This window comes from Neopsephotus bourkii, unplaced genomic scaffold (genome assembly GCF_033783945.1).
Source record: "Neopsephotus bourkii isolate Nb327-2 ecotype Australia unplaced genomic scaffold, CSIRO-AGI_Nbou_v1 NB_818, whole genome shotgun sequence".
Taxonomy (NCBI): domain Eukaryota; kingdom Metazoa; phylum Chordata; class Aves; order Psittaciformes; family Psittacidae; genus Neopsephotus; species Neopsephotus bourkii.
Genome location: NW_026901314.1, coordinates 194,161 through 210,577, shown reverse-complemented (window position 1 = coordinate 210,577; position 16,417 = coordinate 194,161). Strand labels below are relative to the sequence as shown.

Sequence of the window (16,417 nt, the reverse complement as noted above, 5' to 3'; positions counted from 1 at the left end):
TACTTTGTAACTATATAGGGTTTGTCTTGCCAAGGAGAAAGAAAAAAAGAGCTCAAGCCCTGTAAAACCCTGGGGAAGCAGGTGCAGGAGGTAATTGCATTCATAAAACCTGTCATACGAGCTTTTTATTACCTTTGATTCACTCTTCTAAGAAGGGGAATATAACTAAATGTATTTTCTTCAGTATTACTCATGCTTTTTAGTACCCCATTACTGAGTAGTGAGAATTACCTAATGAGATTATGCTACAGAACTGATCTCTGGGTAGAAGCAGAGGTTTTTATTAATAAAACTGAGCTATCAGATACTGACTGTTAGTTATTGTTGAAGGGAAAGAGCTGTGATAGTTTTGAGTTAAGCCACAAGGGACAGACTGTTCAGATGGAAGCTTTGTAAGCAGAATCAGGAAACTTGGAAAGTAATTTCTAATTCTTAACTCTAAAGGAATAATTGGGTTCCTTTTAAGACTGGATGAAAGGTATGGATGTGGAAACACACTTAAACCACTAATACACACTTGTCTTTATTCCAGTAAGCAAGCAATTGTGAGCACAAAACCTAACTTCACTACATAATGTAAGTTTCTGCTTTCCACAGCTATAACCTATCACAGATACCAGTAGTAAGGACACATGTAACTCTTAAGGATAGAGGATATGTTTGCATGGTAAGTTATTAAGTCAGAATGACAAAAGAGAAATTCTGATTTTGAAAATTCAAGGATATGATCAGGCTTGTGTTGTTTCTGTTGCTAGAATGAGATCTGTATTAAGGGACAAAAAGAACTAATAATGCAGCCTGTTTGGTGCTCTGACCTGCGTTTCTACAGTTATCTTTTCGTTTCTGCTCTGTACATGGAGTTAGTGATCCTCAGAGACCACTGTTAGATGTGTAATAGATACGGCAAAATTTAAATTAGGATTTTTATATATAGATTGGTGTCTTCTCAGATAAGTACATAAAAATACATTCATATCTCTCAAAAGCATAAAGCTATTTCTTTCTCTTTCTTGCTGGAGACTCTTGAAATAGTGGTTGATTTCTGTTTCTGCACTTCCTCCCATTAAATTCCCCAGGTCTCTTCTGTCAGCTCTTTCCCACTTGTCATAGAATAATAGAATACTTAGGGTTGGAAAGGATCTTAAGATCATCAAGTTCCAACACCCCTGCCATGGACAGTCATGAAGACTCCATCACGAAGACTCCAAGTCACAAAGACTCCATCCTGTCTGGCCTTGAACACTGCCTGGGATGGAGCATTCACAGCTTCTTTGGGCAACCCATTCCAGTGCCTCACCACCCTCACAGTAAAGAACTTCATTATATCTAACCTAAACTCCTGTTTAAGTTTGAACCCATTACCCCTTGTCCTATCACTACATTCCCTAATGAAGAGTCCCTCCCCAGCATCCCTATAGGCCCCCTTCAGATACTGGAAGGCTGCTCTGAGGTCTCCACACAGCCTTCTCTTCTCCTGCCTGTCTTCATACAGGAAGTGCTCCAGCCCTCTGATCATCCTTATGGCCCTCCTCTGGACTTGTTCCAACAGGTCCATGTCCTTTTTATGTTGAAGACACCAGAAGTGCACACAATACTCCAGGTGAGGTCTCAGGAGAGAGAGGAGTAGAGGGGCAGGATCACTCCCTTCGACCTGCTGGTCACACTCCTTTTGATGCAGCCCAGGATGCAGTTGGCTTTCTGGGCTGCCAGCACGCTGAAGCCAGCTCATGTTAAGTTTCCCATCGACCAACACCCCCAAGTCCTTCTCTGCAGGGCTGCTCTGAAACTCTTCTCTGCCCAACCTGTAGCTGTGCCTGGGATTGCTCTGACCCAGGAGTAGGACCTTGCACTGGCATGGTTAAACTTCATGAGGTTGGCATCAGCCCACCTCACAAGTGTGTCAATGTCCCTCTGCTTGGCATTCCTTCCCTCCAGCGGATCAAGTGAACCACACAGCTTGGTGTCATCGGCAAACTTGCTGAGGGCGCGCTCAATCCCACTGTCCATGTGAGCGACAAAGATGTTGAACAAGACTGCTCCCAACACCGATCCCTAAGGGACACCACTCGTTACAGGTCTCCAGCCGGACATTGAGCCATTGACCACAATCTTTGCGTGCGGCCATCCAGCCAGTTCTTTATCCACCAAGTGGTCCATCCATCAAATTCATGTTTCTCCAGTTTAAAGACAAGACGGACAGTGCTGGATGCTTTGCACAAGTCCAGGTAGATGACATCAGCTGCTCTACCCCTGTCCATCAGTTCTGTAGCCCCATCACAGAAGGCCACCAAATTGGTCAGGCAGGATTTCCCCTTAGTGAGGGCATGCTGCCTGTCACCAAGCACCTTGTTGTTTTTCATGTGCCTCAGCATGCCTTCCAGGAGAATCTGCTCCAAGATGTTGCCAGGCACAGAGGTGAGACTGACTGGTCTGTAATTCTCTGGGTCATCCATTTTCCCCTTGAAAATGGGGGTTATATTTCCCTGTTTCCAGTCATTGGGAACTTCAGCTAAGTGCCATGATTTTTCAAATGTGATGGCCAGTGGCTTAGCAACTTCATTTGCCAGCTTCTTCAGGACCCATGGATGGATTTCACCAGGTCCTATGGACTTGTGTACGTTCAGGTTCTTAAGATTGTCTCAAACCAGATCCTCTCCTGCAGTGGGCCTAGGGTCTTCATTCTCATGGTCCCTGTGTCAGCCTTCCAAGATTTGGGTGGTGCGGTCAGAGCCTTTGCCAGTGAAGACCAAGGGAAAGAAGTCATTAAGAATTTCAGCCGTCTCCAAATCCAGGGTAGCCAGTTCTCCCAATATCTTCCGTAGAGGGCCTACGTTGTCCTTAGTCTGTCTTTGATTTGCTGCATACCTATAGAATCCCTTCCTGTTATCTTGCACATCCCTTGTCATGCTGTTTTTCTTCTAGTTGCTTTGAGACAGCTATGGTGGAAGCAGGTGGCCTTGAAAACATTTTAGGGAGAGTGGTTGCCAGTGGATCTTGTAAAGTGGGAGTCCTGGCTTTCTCTTCCCACCAACCAGAAACGAATCATTCTTTCCCATATAGACAGAATACTTCAGCATCTTTCGAAAGCCCTGGTAACTCTGGCTTTGAAACACCAAGACATAGGTTTCTTGGAAGTTAATGACTGAACTGGAAAGTGTATTGTATTCTGCATTGTATGAAATAGGCAGCAACATGCTGGCATGTGAAGAGCTCTTTCACTGTTAGAAATGATCAGTGGATGAAACACTGTGGCAAATCAGTGTAGATTATAATTGTACAATGTATTGGCACAGCTAGATGAGGGTAATGTAGCTGTGACTTACTCAGAAATGAAAGCATGGTTTCCAAGAAGCATGAATAAATGTAACACTTCAGGAAGCTGCTTATGCAGGTTTTTTTATGGTTCCAATTCCAGCATAAGATTTTAGTCCCTGCTTTTCAATGTCTTTGTGGTTCAGTCTAACTTAATTTGTTTCACTGCATTTTGTGGCATGAGACCTCACACAGAAAAATGGTGGTCTTTCACAAAAAGTGAATTGGGCTGCAGCTTAATTAATTTGAAAGATGATCAAGTATCTCACCATCACAGAAATACCACTCTACCTCTATACTGTCTCTACATGCTGACTTGCCTGACTAGATAAACTTGATGTTTTGAACTGAATAGTTTACGATTGTACTGGAGAACGGTTTGGTGATACGCCACTATCCAGAAAGTTTTGCTTTCTGTCACTTCTTTTCCTGTTTTTCCTTTCCTATTTTTTTTTTTTTTTTTTTTTTTTTTTTTAGAAGAAGAAGAACTGTGCTTCCAGTGTTTGTAACTGTGTGATAGCAGCATGCCAGACTGTCAAGCAGGTTCACAGTTCAAATTCTGGCTGGAGGTTTGTCTGTATTTACGCTAATCTGCTACTAGATGGCAGCCTTATTCTAAAGACACTGGAATAAGGTTTACTGTCTAGTAAGGCGTTCCTACTACTGATACTAGATACGGCAAAGTATTCAATTTTCAGTGAAAGTTTATTTTTTCTTAGAACATCACTCATAGCATGGAAGCTTAAATCCTGCTAAGGTGTTACCAGCTATCTAGGCTAAAAGTAGGTGGTAGTAGTAGTAGTAGTAGTAGTTGTGTGGGGTGTTAGCTCTTGAGCTGTGAAAATTGGTAGAGATGAATATTGTGTCAAGACCAAAGAACTCTGAACTTTCAGTTGGCACTTTAATAAAAAAATGGTTTAGGAAACTCTTCTTCACCTGCCCTGAAGTCCCATAATGTAAGTTTTCTTGGTGAAATTTTACCAACTTCTCTAGTTTTCCCATTACTTTAATACTGTTATAGCTGATTTTCAAAAAAAAAAGTTGAAAATGGGGCAAGATATTGGGGAATACTTCATAGATTATCATCACCCTGTGGCTGGCCAGCAGGATGTACAGAGAGGAAGACTGGAATTAAGATACTTGCTTCAAATATTAGGCCCCAAACTAGGCGTTTGGTTTGATTTAGTGCTTTTTACTTCTTAGATTTTTTTTTTTAGTGCTTTTTTTTTAGGGTTGAACAGGGATTCATGTAGGCTATTAGCAGCACTGTATCTGTTCTTTATATCTTGGACTGTATTATCAAGAATGCTTAGTATATTATTGCCAAACAGGACATGGTGCTTGACTTTTGTTCTTGAGCGTATTGATAACCTGTAATTAAATAGTGTAACCAGAAAGCTGTCTTAAGCCACTTTTTAGCTTAAGCCTTTTTGAATTGCTGTTCTCCAGAATATGGTTTCTCTGCATGCATGAACATGTGCAGGTGTTGTTGGTGTACAATACTGTATCTCTGGGTGCATCTGGAAAAGTGTGTTTGGCTTAGAAATGTGCGTTTCAGGCAAATCTCATAATAGCCTAATACTTCCAGTTTTCATGTTTGCATTTTTGAATGGTCTTGGGGAGCAGGAATAAGTTTCCTTTTACAAAAAAAAACTGACCTTGAAGATGTCCTTCAGCTGTTAGTGTGTGCTTGGTCTGTAGGAGCAGGTCTACCTATAGCAGGTGTTGGGCCCCGAGTACGAACTGTTTCACTCTACAGATTTCCTGTTGTGTCTCACTTCTTGTTAAAGAAAATACAGCAGAGCAAATTTTAACATGTTTAACCAATGCTTTCAGGTGAGTCTATAAAGTGATTTATCCCTTAAGGTATCAACAATGTCATGAGTGTTTTGTAGTTGACTTTCTAGGTTTTTATTTCACTGTGGATTCTGGCAAATAAACCTCTAGTGAATCTAATCATAGCATTTCAAATTGTTGCTGTCGCTTTATATATTGGCCTATATATTTGCCTTTATATATTTGCCTTTTTGGAGGTTGCCACGTAGGTAGCAGTGTGATAGGACATCCCCCTCTCTTGTTCAGGTTGTGATTTTCAAAACTCACTAGTAGTTACAGAATTTGAACAGTCTGGCAGCCCTGAAGTTTTATCTGATTAAGCAGTTTTTCTGTTGAGATGAGGATGATCAAATTTGCTGCCTTAGGTCTAATCAGGCACTGCAGAAATGCACTGCATGATTTCAGTAGATATTGTGGATTCATAATGAACTGAAAGTATCTGTAAAACAATGTAATAGTATTGGGTTTGTTTGGGGTTTTTTTCCTGCTCTTACTTTAAAATAATTGTTCATAGCTGCTGGCTGTTGATTGGCATGTGCAATCTAAATAAAAAGCAAGAAAATATCTTAGGCATAAAGCAGTGGAAACTGATAAATCTGTGGGTTTGGGTATGTTTTTTGTTTGTTTGTTTGTTTGTTTGTTTTCCCAGAAAAAAAACTAAACCTGCTTTCACTGAAGTTATTTAATTTCAAGTTCATGAATTATTTGGTGTCATCATGCAGCATATCCCCCAGCAAAGAGTCAGGTAGCCCTCCCTCATCTTCTCCCCATCCCCTATAAGCTGCTTTTCTTGGTGCTTTGGTGCTTCTTAGCATTGCACATAGAACCAGAACTCCATTTCAAACAGAGCTGTCTTCAATTGTATCGTAAGTATTAATAAATACTATATTTAATCCTGGACTATGCTGAAGACCATAAAATGCTGTTAAGAACAGTGAGTGCTCCAGATACTGGGAATGCAAACATTAACGGTCTGACAGTTTTCCAAGGCTCAGTGCTTTTTGTTTTGTCTTGGAATAAACAGCTTTTGATCTGTATTGAAAATAGCTTGGTAAAAAAAAAGAAAAAACTTAAGCTTGAGATCAAAATTGCTTTATTTGGAGAAATTGTGGAGCAGAATGTGCGTGTGTGTGTGTGTGTGTGTGTGTGTGTGTTTGTGTATGTGTGTAAATGCACAAGTGAGCACATGTAACAATGAGATGCATGGTGGAAGTCTATGTAGGTGGTCTGGACCCCAGGTCCTGATCCTCAGCAGCAGTATGTAGTGTTTCATCTAAGGTCACTGAACTAGCTGGAGCAGGAGGTGAACCAGGAGTTCTGGTTTTCAGTAAAACAAGTAAATGAGACTGAGTGCTACACTGATTTTACTGGCGTTGCACGATAGTTTGTGTTACAGAGTTTACTTTTTTGACAAATAAATTAATTCTGATGTATTAAAGGACATTTCTGTAGCCAGAGGCACAAGTGATTAGCATTTGTTACAGGTTTATATACTTTCACTATTACATTAGTTACATGCATATTCATAATTCCTGCATATAGGTGGGGAATATTATAACTAACTCCTGGAACTTATTATCATAAGTTCCCTCCTCTTGGTGTCTGCACATTGCTCTGCAGTGATTGTGGGCACGGGTCTTGAGGATGAAGTAAGCAGTCTTCCTCTTGTGAGGAGGGGTCTTCAAGATGAAGTAAGCCGTTTTCTTCACCGTGTACTTTTCACCTTTGGCACAGCTGGATGCCGCAGCAATCACACAGCTAGCTGATACCAGCCATATCTGTAATTCTGATAACTAGCAAAGATTTAAAACAGTGTGACCTTCCTGCAAAATTTATTGCAGGATGGGCAAACAAGGAGTATCCCAAGCTAGCAGATGTTTGGGAGGCTCTGTCTCTAAACTAACTGGTAAGTAGAAGGATGGTGTAAAAAAACTCATTCATGTTTAGTGGGGCCACTAAATCCTGTTATCTCACCACAGACTTAACAACACAATCATTGTTCTTTAAAACTACAGATACTTTAGAAGACTGGTGTGAAACAATTAACTCATGTTTAATGAAGCCACTACATTCCACAGACTTACAACATAAGCATTGTTCTCTTTCCACAACCTAAGTTAAGCTAAAAAGTACTTTAACTCTATTTTTTTAGGCAATAGCTTTTCTTATATCAAGCCCCCCCTTCTTTCTTTTACCTTTACAAATTCTTCTGCTATGTGACTCCGTTTTGGTAAAGAGTTCTGTCCCTTTTTAACTTGTTGTCTAATCTTGTGTCTTTAGGGATCTTTGTTTCTGTTATTGTAAACTGGTACATTTATACCCACATAACCACACCTATGATTTGCGAAAGCCAATACGTTTATGTGTTTATCACATTTTTGTTTAAGTAAAAGGATATATTTCATTAACAGCATAGTTCATGAATCTTTAGATCTAAATATGTCCTAAGAGGTGCACTAGGTATTAAACCTATCTTGTGAAAGCACAGAATGTCCTTAAGGTAGCAAAGGTTTGTCCTAGAACGCCAGACAGAAGTCAAAGAAAAGGCATGAATGTAAGAAACTCTTGAATGGCTCTTTATTTTGCCCGAGACTGTCAGCTGGGGGAATGCATTAAAACAAATGTTGATTTGTGACCTCCAATGAAAGAAGTTAGAAATGCAGGGTTCAGTATTTTTTAAGTTCATTAGGGAACCTCTGTTACTGTAGAATGAGGGTTAAGATATAATTGCTTTTTACTTCACCTTTCTGAAACAGTGGAGGATAATGATTACTTCTTGTTATTTTGAAAAAGTAACAAATCTCTGTTCTTTAAGACAGAGCAATTCCAAAGAATGAATGTTGTGGTTTAAGCCCAGCGGTACCTCCCTCTCTTCTCCCTCCCCTTCTACTCACTCAGGATGGGATGGGGAGGAGAATGGAAGGAATGTAAATCCCACAAGTTAAGATAAGGACAGTCCAAAAACTAAAGTACAATAAAAAACTACTACTACTAGCAGTAATAATAATGATAAGGGAAATAACAAGGGGGGGAATATAAAACTAAAAGGGGAAAGGAAAAAAAATAACCCAGCCCCCCAAAACCCAATAAACACTAGTGACGCACAATACAATTCCTCAGTATCCACCAACTGATACCTAGCCCGATGTGAGCAGTGATCTGGGCTTTCTGGGTGACTCCCCCCAGTTTATATACTGAGCATGACGTGCTGTGCTGTGTTACGGAATACTGCTTTGGCTAGTTTGGGTCAGGTGTCCTGTCTCGACTTCCTCCCAGCTTCATGTGCCTCTCCTCACTGACGGAGCAGGAGAGACTGAAATGTCTTTGATCAGGGTAAGCACTACTGAGCAATAACTAAACACTGGTGTATTATCAGTGTTGTTCTCATACTACAGCCAAAACACAGCACTGCACCAGCTACTAGGAAGGAGAAAAATAACTGTTAAAGCTGAACCCTGTTACAGCTGAACCCAGCTGAACAATGAACAATACAAGTAAATTATGAAATGCTTAAGACACTGAGATATATCAAGTCTTGTCCAAATCTGATTCAGAGCCTGACGCTATAGTTTTACCTTTCAATTCCATTGAAAAAGAAGAAATTCAGTCATGCAGTTCTCATTATTAGGCGGTGTTTTAGCTGCAGTGAGGTTTCATTTTGTAGCAAAGGGAGGAAGATAATTGCAGTTCACTCCAGATGTGGGGACAAGGCAGGAATGGACCAAGCTAGGAATGGTGAGGAGATTAAGAAGAAAAGTTAGACTTTGATAGAGAATGGAGAAGGGTATAATGATGAGAATTAAAGATGAGGATGTTAAGGATGTTTGGAGAGAGACATGGATACCTCCCGCAGAATATTGTGATGGTGAAGTCAGTGCACGTGTGTCAGATTACTGAACATGTGAGACGGAGCAAAGCAATTCGGAGAACAACAGAGAGGTGAATGGAGAGGTGCTGAATTTGTGGGAGGAGTGAGGATACTGCTACTCAAGCTGTTCTCAAGAGTTGAGCCTTTTTACCTAAAAATTAGGTAGTTTGAGAAATCAGTTCTTCAGAGGCTAGATCCTTTTTTTAACTCTGTTGTATAGGCTTCCCCATCCATATCCTTAGTTGTGAGTTTACTGGGCTTTTTGTGTGGGAAACATTCAGATGCAATGTGGACGATAAACAAGATCCCTCTCCAGTACTGGGAGAGGGACTGACAGTGTTAATTCTTGTTCTTCAGAGCTGATTGAAAATAAGGAAACATTTTGTAAGGAAGGTTTTTGAAGACTAGAATGAATCTAGTTAGTGAACACTGATTTAAAAAGAAAAAATAAAGCCAGCAATCCAGACTGCCGAAGTTAAAATACATCTAAAATACTTAACCTCTGAATTTCAAACTCAAATGGAAAGTAATCCTGTAAATCTGATTTCTATGTGTAAGTTCATTGGACATACAATTTTGGTGCAGCATTTGTATTTTAGGGGGCTTACTCACAGAAATGGTGTCTTCTCAAGTTAATAGACCATTGAAAGAGAGCTTGTAATGACCAACTATGCTTTGTGGTTGCCTCAGTCTGGGCAAGAAGGTATGACTTAGTTCTTTATCAAAATACAGAATGGTGAGCGTGCAGAGTAGGAGCTTGATAAAAATCTATCATCCAATGCAAATGACAGCCTGCTTATCACATCTTCTGGGAAGGATGCTTGATCTGATCTCACAACTGTAGGTTTTTTGATGGGTGAGTGGAGGAAAGATGTAAAATTGTTCTGGTTTTTTGGGGTTTTTTTTGTGGGTTTTTTTTTTCAGAAGGTTACCTCTCCATGTTAAAAACTAGCAGGCTGTTGAAGAGTAAATCTGTTACAAAAAAATGCTTTGTAAAACAGAATATGGCAAAACTAGAATTAATCTTTTTGTTGTTCATTCCTTCACTAGTGGAGACCAGAAGAGTGTCTGCCTTACATCCTGAAGTTGTCGCTGCCTGTAGGGCTCACCTGTGTAACAAAGCTCTGAGCTATCCAAAAGTAAAAGAGTACTACCCAGAAACTGGACCCCATCCTTACAGAGAAGGTTTGAATCTGTTCTCCTTTGGACCTTTTTTATGACCATCAAAGCCAGGTTTGCTATGTAAGGTGGTATGCTTTGGATGCGTACCATTTTACAAAAATCCTCTACCCATGCTTGCCAGGAGGCAAAGTAGATACTGAGTTACTGTCACTCTCTTAATTTGTTTTTATGGTGACTGTAACTATTTTTGAAGTGTTTGCTGTGCAAACTCCCTTTAGTGACTTTGTTCAGCTGCAGATATACCTACCAGCTTTGGCAGCTGGAACAAGAGCAGAATAATGAAAGAATGAAAATCTGCTGACAGTCATATCTGGGCTTTGCAGGAAGAATTCATTCTAGTGCAGATCTTTGTGAGCTAATGAAGTTAATGCAGAGCTTTAGATACTGTTCATTTTAACAATAACATCCTGCCTAAAGCTGCTAGAGTTTTCCTTCTGAAACAGTGGTAACGAATGCTCCAGGTTTAAAAATTGAATATAATTTGAGGGATGAGTTCTTGTGTAAATGGCATTTAAAATCTAGGCTGAATATTAATGAGGTGGGGAGGGTGGGGAAGCTTTCAGACATGGCCTTTAATACTAATCCATTGTGAGTGGAGCAGCTCTAGAAATACGCTGATACTGGCTCAGGGACAACCAGGAATTGACTGCTCCTAGAAATGCCTCATCAGTCAAAGTCTTCACAGACTCCTGAATACTGATCAGATACAGAAAAGGCCTTGAGCATTTCAATACCCTGCCTGCTAATTCTGTGTGCATTTTCCTGGAGCACTACTGTATGCTGGCATTTAGTTCTAGCTTGTTGCATGGATGGAAGCATAATGAGAGGGTAAGTTATTGGTAGAATTTGGAAATCCCCTTTCAAAGAGAACTGTGAATCTTCAGTTAGATGTTTTGGGCACAGTCATGAGTTAAACTGGGTGACATCAGTGTTATTAGCTCCCTGTCTCTGATTACTGATGACAAAAGGATCTAAAATACTTAAGTAATTTATTAACTTTAAAGTGTGTTTGAAAGTAATGTGCTAGGGGACTGAAGCTTCTCCTTACTTATTCTCAGGAATGTTAATTCTCTGTATTAACAATTTCAGCTAAGGAATGTTGTTTAGATTATAAATTCTCTAAAAATGGAATGTGCTTGTGGAGTGCGCCTCCTGTCAATTCACAGAGGCTGATGCTGGGGGATGAGAGATCACCCCAAGAATGCTAAGCCCCTTCATTTTGCTCTGTATTTAGAGCAAGGACTTGGCACATCTGTCAGCAGCAGGCTGGGGAAGCTAGTAATAATGTCTAGCCTCTTAATATTACCTTTTTCTTTTCTTGGTCTTTGAATGCGCTGATCTAGTTGTCAAACACCTCTTTTAGTTTGAAGGAGGTTTGGAGTTTAAGCATAGCAGATTCAAAGAGTTGCTCTAAAAGCTGGCGTAGTAACCTTGATCTTCACGTAATTTGTTGGATGTTAGCTTTCATGAGTTTTGGAAAACCTTTGCATTTACTCTGTAAGTAAATAATGTCCTGTGAAATCTGCAAAGCCTTTACTGGATACCTCTTCTCAAAAGGAGCACTTTCATTGCCTCTAGCTCTTAGTATTTTAAGGCCAGGCACCAAACTCTATTTTGACTTGTATGTAAAATTAAATAGGCTTTTCCTTGGTACTAAAGAAAATGTAGTCCCGTGTCCATTGCCTGTTTTCTATCCACAGCAATACATTTAACTTTCTAGAAAGGAAACTATTTCCTTGTTGTGGATTGGATGTTCTGTAGTTGCTCCTGATCTGTTGCTTTTACAGACACACAGACCAGAATGGGCATTGTAAGATACGAAATTAAAGTGGGGGAGAGAAAAGCTCCCATTTTATTATTCTCTGAAGCTAAAATGGAGAAAAAGCAGTCGGTGAAGCTCATAATCATGATAATTATATTCTTGGTACTAATTAATAAAAATACTGCAGGAAGGTGTTGTCTTACACTGCAGTCCTGTATTTAGATCTGATAATGGAAGGTTGCAGGCTAAGCATTGCTTGTTCTGGAGTGCTTGCCAAATTTCCTAAAGGATTCTCTTTGTCATGCAAGCTTTCCCCTGTAGCATGGTACTTACATGATGTACATGCCTCTGCTGCCACATTGAGTAACCTGGAGTAACAACATAATTATTTGTGCTATTGGAGTAAGACACAAATGTATTAAAAATAGCCAGACTCAGGGAGGGCAAAAAAGTATCTCCTGACTCATTTGTTAAGCACTACACCTTTTGAACAGGAGTAGTATTTGTTGTTTTCACAGGATCTGGTTCTCTAATTCAGACAATCAGTTGCACATTAATAAAAGCTTATGGCTGAGTTCAAGAGCTTGATGCCCATGTGTATAGTCTCCTCTCCAGCTGAGAGTGGCTGGATAGCATTCCTTGTGCAAATGCCAGGAATACTGCTGGAGCTGCTGCCAGAAAGCATCCAGGTGTTTTACCCTGTCCAGGCAAAACGGCTCATCAGCAGTCTCATTGCTTAATGCCTGGCAGACCCCAGTTTTCCTGCACCGTTCTATGGAGCTACCTGATACATCTTAAAATTTTGGGGACAGTTTGACCAAGAATTTGTGGACTGGGTTTACCTTTTAAAAGAGGGAATAGTAATAATAGATTGTAAGGCTCTGAAAATGTTCTGTGAGCTAGGGAGAGTTTAACTCATTTACAGTTGAAAAGCCAAGGCGCAGAGATGGAGTCAGAAATTAAGCTGAAGTCTGGCAGTTGAGACTGGCCTCACGTTTGTGGAGGTCTGTGTGTAATGTCTTGGGCACCTTCAGGTGGCCTGTGTCCCTTTATCAGGATGTTAGACTCCTAACCTCTTGGTGGAGTTATCACCTCTATGAGCTACCATCAAATCGCCCTGTACCATAGGCCACCCCTAGTCTTTCAGTTGTTTGGTGAATGGCCTGAAAAACATTCCAAGCCAGGCAGTAGAAAATACCTGAAGCACAGCAAGCATGGCCATCTCATCCCTGCCTTTTGCCCTGTAAGAGGTTCTCATTCACCTTAACTCAGTGGTTTTGTGTGTACTCACATTGTTTTGTTTGTTTGGCTTTTTTTTAACAGCATATTAGTTATCTTGCAGAACCAACCCAAGTGGAAACAGAACACTCATTTTCACTGTGAGAGGGCTGGCCAGATCTATACCCACACCTCTGGACCTGACTCTCTTAGATCATAATGATAAAGGTACAGTATCTTACTGCCATTGCTCCCTTGATTATTTTAGGGGAGAGTGCATGTGCACTCATCCTGTAGTGAAACACGCTTTTGGTTTTGATTTATGCAGTGAAGACGTGGCCTGTGCTTAGCCCACATACTGCTGTCCACATCTGCTCAGAGGCCTCTGGTCCATAGTGAATGGCTGTCATTTTGTATACCCACACCTGATGTGATTCATGTTAATGTTAGATCACTTGTAGCTAGTAATCAAAGAGGGCTAATTCTACTGCAGCTTGTTGGCAAAGTGGGAAAGGAATGCATAGCACAGATGAAAGACTGTTTTGCATCTACATCTCCAGAACTTGGTTTCCTTCTTAGATCATCCAGCATCCTGGTATCTGTTGTCTTTCTATATTTCTATTCCACTGACATGATCATTTAGGTAAGAACTCCAAGACAATATGTATTTTACACAGGGCAAAATAAAAAGGAATTCATTAGATGAGGGCCAAATGCATGCAGAGGGGCATTATTTACGTGCATTATGTTTGCTTAGCAGGTAGAAAAAAAATTAAAAGATTCTAAGTGTGGACATATTTGTGAACCCCTGGATGGACTGTGTAGGAGACTTGTGTGAAGACTTCTGTTTGATTGAAAGGTATTTTACAAACTGAAGTAAATGCTCAGTGCGCGCAGCATCAGGCTGTAGAAACAGTGTTTGAAGGCATAAATGGGTATGTGACTTCTGGTGGAAGATGAATATTTGTCCTTTTTTGTTCATTCTTTTGGTCCCTCTGTTCTTATGCTGAAGAAATTGGAAATAAAAGAAACCAAAAATAATCATGTTATGTTAAGGCAAACATCATAGAGCAGTAGTCAGTGTCACTGAAAACAAGAACAGTCAAATGACCGACAGTCTTGTCAGTGCGTGGCTGAAGCAAACATGCTGTCATTGAGTTACAGCTAAAGCTAAATTAAACTGAGCAAAAATAAGCAAAGGAACAGAGAAATGCAAAGAAGGGACTCTTAGTGACTCAAGAGGCTTGGCTGTCGTCTCCCATTGTTTCCATACCTTACAGTAGCTGCTATCAGTAGTTCAGGAAGTGAGCTGCTGGGATATAGATAGAGCTTAGTACTGCTGATAAGAAAGTGAAATTATTGAAATGCCTGGTGCAGTGTTAGATAAGGTGAAATGCCTGGTTTATCACACAAGCAGAATTCTAGCAAGATCCAGGGAGGCTGTGCAGCTTTACTCAGTAAAAGGCTGCAGGGTACCTGGGTGACCACTGCACAAGCCAAACAGGATGGGAACTTTATATCAAGAATCTTCCCTGTACAGGTCCCTTCGTTTGAGCATGGGAGGATTTTGTGTTTCTGATTACATAAAGAGGTTTAAGGTAAGGGACTCCGTAGTGTTTTGTTGTGAGCCTAGTTAGGAAGTAAAAACTTCATAGATGGTGCAGTATTGTTTTCTGTGACTTTTGAAAAAAGCTGTATGTGTCTGACATTCTTGACCAGGTTGAGTAGTCTCTTGGCTTGCAAAGCACCTGCCAATGTCAGAGGTGTTTCTGAAATGATGAGGGAAGGCTTTGCCTTTGTAAAGAAATTTATTTTTTGTGAGAGCCTTGGCACATTAAAACTTCTATTCTAAGTGGTGTGTTTGTAGTATAAGATGCCAGACTGTCATTCGAATTATGTGGAGGTTGATTCTTAGAGCGTTTTACTTTAGTTGTCATATGTCTGAGAGTTTTAAGGAAATGAACTGTTGGCTGAGTTGATTTAATAAAGAGCCAAATTCTGCATAAGCCGTTTGATTTGTGGTAAAAGCAGTGCGATTGACTAGAGCGGTGGGCACTCAGCACCTGAAATGTGTGCTCTTGGCTAAGAATTAAAGTTGCAAGATCAGGACCCCATTGTGCAAGGGTCTGAGGAAACAGAATGAAAGACAATGAGTCTGAAAGCTTAACCATGCATCAACAGACCGCAAACTAAGAGGAGAGAGGCATAGAGATGTCACTGGTGGAACAGGAATAGGAATCTACTTTTCTACTACTGTAAGCTATTCATCAAACCACACTGTGTTTTAAACATGCATTTGGAGTTAAGTTTCAGTTGCTACAGTGGTAGGAAGTCTGGGGAAATGCGATTTCTCTTTTCTTTGGTTTGTTTACATTTGCTTACTTCTTGAGTTGCTGAGAAGACAGAAACAGAAAATGGACTTAAGCAATCTTAAAAAGAATGCCATGTAGATATAATAGTGTTCAAGTAATAAATAAAAAAAAAGGTGTAGGAATTGTATTTTAAATGAGAGTGGATCAGATTGTCATTTTAAGACCATTCTCTTTAAAAATTTTGAATAAAGTATTTCCATATGTATTTTCTTCAACAATAGCGTATATTTGTAATCATCTTTGTCCTTTAAAGGGCCAGTGGAGTAGATGAACTAAACCAACAGTAATAAACCCAATTCTGGCCCAGCTGAAGAAATGGACAAAATTTCCACTAATTTCAAGAAGCAGGATATTGTTCCAAAGCGTTAAATTCATCTAATGTCATGTCATGTACTGGATTTAAATATAGCCAAGAGTATATCATTATTTTTTTGTTATAATTTATCACGTAAGAAACAGAATGGCTCAGAAGACTAGCAACATTTCATACCCTTGTGGCCACATGATTTATTGTCAATTTATGGCAGCATAGCAGAAAAACATTTTGGTCTATTAATTTTAATATACTACTAAACTGTTGTTTCTGCTGAACAGATGATGAGTTTAAATGGTTGATGTTCAGGTTTTCATTAAAGATATTAAAGCCAGATTAAAGCCTGAAATAGGCTCTTTTGCTCTTTGCTTTTTGCTGGAGGAGTGCAAATGAAGGACTACAGAAGGTAGCTTTAGCAAATGAGCCAGGGTTCTTTTCCACTTTTTCTTTTCCCTAGTCATGTTTCAGTTATCTGTCTACATGGTATTCTGTGGCTTGGCTTTGGGAGATCAGTTAGTATTTTGTAGTAATATGAAGGCTATAATGAGATTCGG

At 40.0% G+C, this 16,417-nt stretch overlaps 1 protein-coding gene across 2 annotated transcripts in view; it reads left to right on the top strand.

The window, feature by feature from the left end:
* Nucleotides 1-13,301: 13,301 nt before the first annotated feature.
* MYLK3 (myosin light chain kinase 3) overlaps nucleotides 13,302-16,417 on the top strand; it is a 36,963-nt gene continuing 33,847 nt past the window's right edge. The window contains exon 1 of one of the 2 annotated variants that reach the window (XM_061355642.1): nucleotides 13,302-13,406. In XM_061355642.1, coding sequence (XP_061211626.1) covers nucleotides 13,398-13,406 — 9 coding nt within the window. In that variant the 5' untranslated portion in view covers nucleotides 13,302-13,397. Of the gene's footprint in view, nucleotides 13,407-14,623; nucleotides 14,777-16,417 lie in introns of those variants that run through there. The other variant, XM_061355640.1, reaches the window with a different exon arrangement.